This window comes from Aplysia californica, unplaced genomic scaffold, assembly GCF_000002075.1.
Source record: "Aplysia californica isolate F4 #8 unplaced genomic scaffold, AplCal3.0 scaffold00794, whole genome shotgun sequence".
Classification (NCBI taxonomy): domain Eukaryota; kingdom Metazoa; phylum Mollusca; class Gastropoda; order Aplysiida; family Aplysiidae; genus Aplysia; species Aplysia californica.
Window position 1 is genome coordinate 127,597 of NW_004798064.1, and position 3,580 is coordinate 131,176.

The 3,580-nt window shown below is 41.1% G+C and overlaps 1 protein-coding gene across 1 annotated transcript in view; it reads right to left on the minus strand.

Moving 5' to 3' along the window:
• LOC106011007 (ATP-dependent 6-phosphofructokinase) overlaps window positions 1–3,143 on the minus strand; it is a gene marked incomplete at its 5' end in the record, with an annotated part of 9,045 nt that extends 5,902 nt beyond the window's left edge. Inside the window, 3 exon segments of the mRNA XM_013088709.1 lie at window positions 288–389; window positions 2,326–2,434; window positions 3,099–3,143. Of these exon segments, the coding sequence (XP_012944163.1) occupies window positions 288–389; window positions 2,326–2,434; window positions 3,099–3,143 (256 nt within the window).
• Between the last annotated feature and the right edge of the window lie 437 nt (window positions 3,144–3,580).

Genomic DNA, 3,580 nt, shown 5'->3' on the forward strand with positions numbered 1-3,580 from the left:
TCACACACACACACACACACACACACACACACACACACACACACACACACACACAAACACACACACATACACAAACACGCATACACATTATCTGGTTCACACATACACTCACACACAGACCCACACACCTTCTTCAATCCCGTACACTTGATGGGCTCCGCCCTGCCTGATCTCGGCTCCCACACAGACACCCACACTGACACCCACACAGACATCCACACAGACATCCACACAGTCAACCACACAGAAAACCACACACTATCTCTCCCACACACAGACCCACACACCTTCTGCACGTCCGTACACTTGATGGGATTCCCCTTCCTGTCCGCGGCTCCCTCCGCCACCAGCACAATGTGGGTACGTCGCTTTTCTCCGCTCTCCAGTCTCTGGGGATTACGGACAGACGGGCAGACAGATAGACACACAGATAGATACACAAATAGACACACAGATAGACAGATAGACACGCATATAGATAGACAACATAATCTTGGTGTGACGCTTTTCTCCGCTCTCGAGTCTCTGGAGAATATGGACAGACAGATAGGAACACGGATACACACAAAGAGACACACGGATAGACAGACATTTAAATAGACGGATAGACACACAGATAGACACTCAGATAGACAGATGGACACACAACATAATGTGTCTGAGACACTTTTCTCCTCTCTGTAGTCTCTGGGATTTACAGACAGACAGATAGGCACACGGATTGACAACAAATAGACAGACAGAATGACACACAGCACAATGTGGATAAGGCGCTCTTCTGTCTCCGGGGAATAACGACAGACAGTCAGGCAGTCAGACACACATATAGACACACATATCGACTGATGTGGGTACACCACTTTTCTACACTCGCTGGTCCGTATTTTAGGTCTGAGGGGGGAAAAGCACCAAATGATAACACGTATTATTGCTGGGTTGGAGCTATAGCGAGAAAGAAACCACAGAGGGAAAGGAAAGATATTGAGCCAACCAGTGGCTTCCTTCAACCTAATATAACTAACAAATCACAAAGAACGTCAAATATTATACAACAACACACTAAAAACAGACACATTTACAACTGCCCCGCTGCTGGTTGCCACTGAGCAGAGCCCATAAAAAAAAATAGAGTTATCGTTTTGTCTTGCCCAAGGACATACATCAGTGACCATCCACCTAAAGGTTGTGATATTGAGAAACTTTACTATAGTGCAGTCAAAAATTCGCTGCGCAACGTATTGTGAAATATTTCCCAAACAATCGAACATAGACTCTCCAGTTTTTGCACACTGAATTGTATCAATTTGTCTTAACAGGTCAATATTTTTGTAAACACCTGATAGCTAAATTCTAGACAATTCTTTAATAAATACTAATAAAACATCCAAGTGGGTGGTTTCTACAGATTATACAAGGTTTACAGCTGGGGCAATATCGCTTTTATAAGCATGTCAGTCATTTTTGTCTTATCGTGACACTATTTTTATTGTACGCACGTTCTGAAAATCTTTAGTGCAAAAAAATGTGTTAATTATAAAATCAATTTCTTGTATTAAGTTTTGCCTCTTAAATGTGTCCCTTGTGAGCTGTTACGTAGGCCATATGGGTATGCAAAATGTGTGTGAGAAGCGGGGAAGGCGTGAACAATCCCATTTTCAACGTGAAAGATGTTTATAGTATTTTATATAATTCTATGAAGAAATTAATTTAAAATCTTGCAACAATTGTTGTGGAAAAATATTATTAAATTATGACACATTGACGCAAACTGCTGTACAAGGTATGAATGACATTGATTCACTCGTTAAAAAGATACTAGAGGATAAGTTGCGCCACGAATTCTTGACCGGGCTATAAGTATTTCTTTCTATTAAAAAAAGGTGTTTCCTACATTGCCTGCTTGGGCTTTCACAAGCGGGTTCAAAACAGTACGACCAGTGAACGTCCCAAATTGTGTTATTAAGGGTGTAAAACTCTTTACCAAACAGCAACAACAACAACAAACAAACCTACAGCAATACAAAGACGGTACCTTAGACTGGTTATAGTTTAAAGATGTATTAACCATCTTGTCAAACAACACACTGCCAATCAAACACTTACCTCAGTAAGTAGGTCACCTAATTTTTACAACCACAATCCACACTGACCTCAGATAGTAGGTCCAGATCTACTGACTCAGTAAGTAGGTCACAAATGTATTGATCCTCTTAAATAGTTCAGTGATGTCTGGACCTCAGTAAATAGGTCACAGATGTACTGACATCTGTTGTAAGTAGGTCACATATGTACTGACCTCTATAAGTAGGTCAACGATGTACTGACCTCTGTAAGTAGGTCACAGATATACTGCTTCCAATCTCCCCATGGCGGGTCCTCGGGTATGAAGATGGCACTGGCTTCTGTAGCTATACCCGCCACCAGAGGGAGAAATCTGGGGAGAGTTGGAGGGGATAAGTAGGTATAGAAAACAACAACAACAACAACTACAACAACAGCAATAACAACAACAACAACAACAACAACAACAACAACAACAACACATCCATTTAAAACTGGGGGCAGGAAATGTGATAAGACACAACGCCCCCCCCCCCAACCCCACCCCCTAACTGCCCCCTCCCTGATGCCAAATTTATTGACTGTGGATAGGAAGGGGAAAAGAAGAGTACATGTACACACCCCAATTCGAAGTGCTAAAACCTAATGTGTTACAAATGGAATCAGAGTGAGAGACAAAGTGGGGTGCGGCTGTATCTAACAGGAATAACAACAGGAAACGATGGGCTGTGATCGCCTTGATGCACGAGGATGTGAGGGGGGGGGGGGGTTACTTTAGTTTTACTGTAAACATCTCTCGTCAGGTGAGTTCAAGTAGAAAGGAAACTTGTATAACATGATAAGCCACGTATCTAAAAAATCAAATAGAACAGCCCAGGGGCTTATTTGTCCACAAATTATAATACAAAAGCTGAAAACGATGGTGTCATACTTTCCCAGAAATTTAGTTATGAATGAACAAAATATCATACATGATTAGTATAGTTTAACATAAATTGCAGGTACACAAAGTGATCTTTAATACGGCACTACCTTACCCACACATGCGACCCATGATTTCAAGAACGAAAGCTCTCTTGTGGCTGGGGAAAAGATATATGACGTACCGTTTAATTGTAACGTTTGAAACCTTACTGCTATCAGTGTATGTGTCATTACGATGGCGTAATACGACTGGTCCTGAGATAAAAGGAGAAAACTTTTAGGGAAAAAGGAGGGTGTTGTACTATATTTATAATTATGTACATTAACATATAGTTCTAATGCAGTCATTGGTGGTTGTTATTGGTATACAGAGTGCTATCAAAAAGAGATGGTCAAAATGTTAGAAAAAGGAACGTATCTAGTATTTCGCCAACAACTGGACCTTCTTCCACACAAAAAAGCCAATCAAATGAACCTATTAAACAAAAAAACCAAACACAAACACACACACACACACACACACACACACAAATACATAAACAAACACACATACACACATACCAACACGAACACGCACGCACACACACACACACAC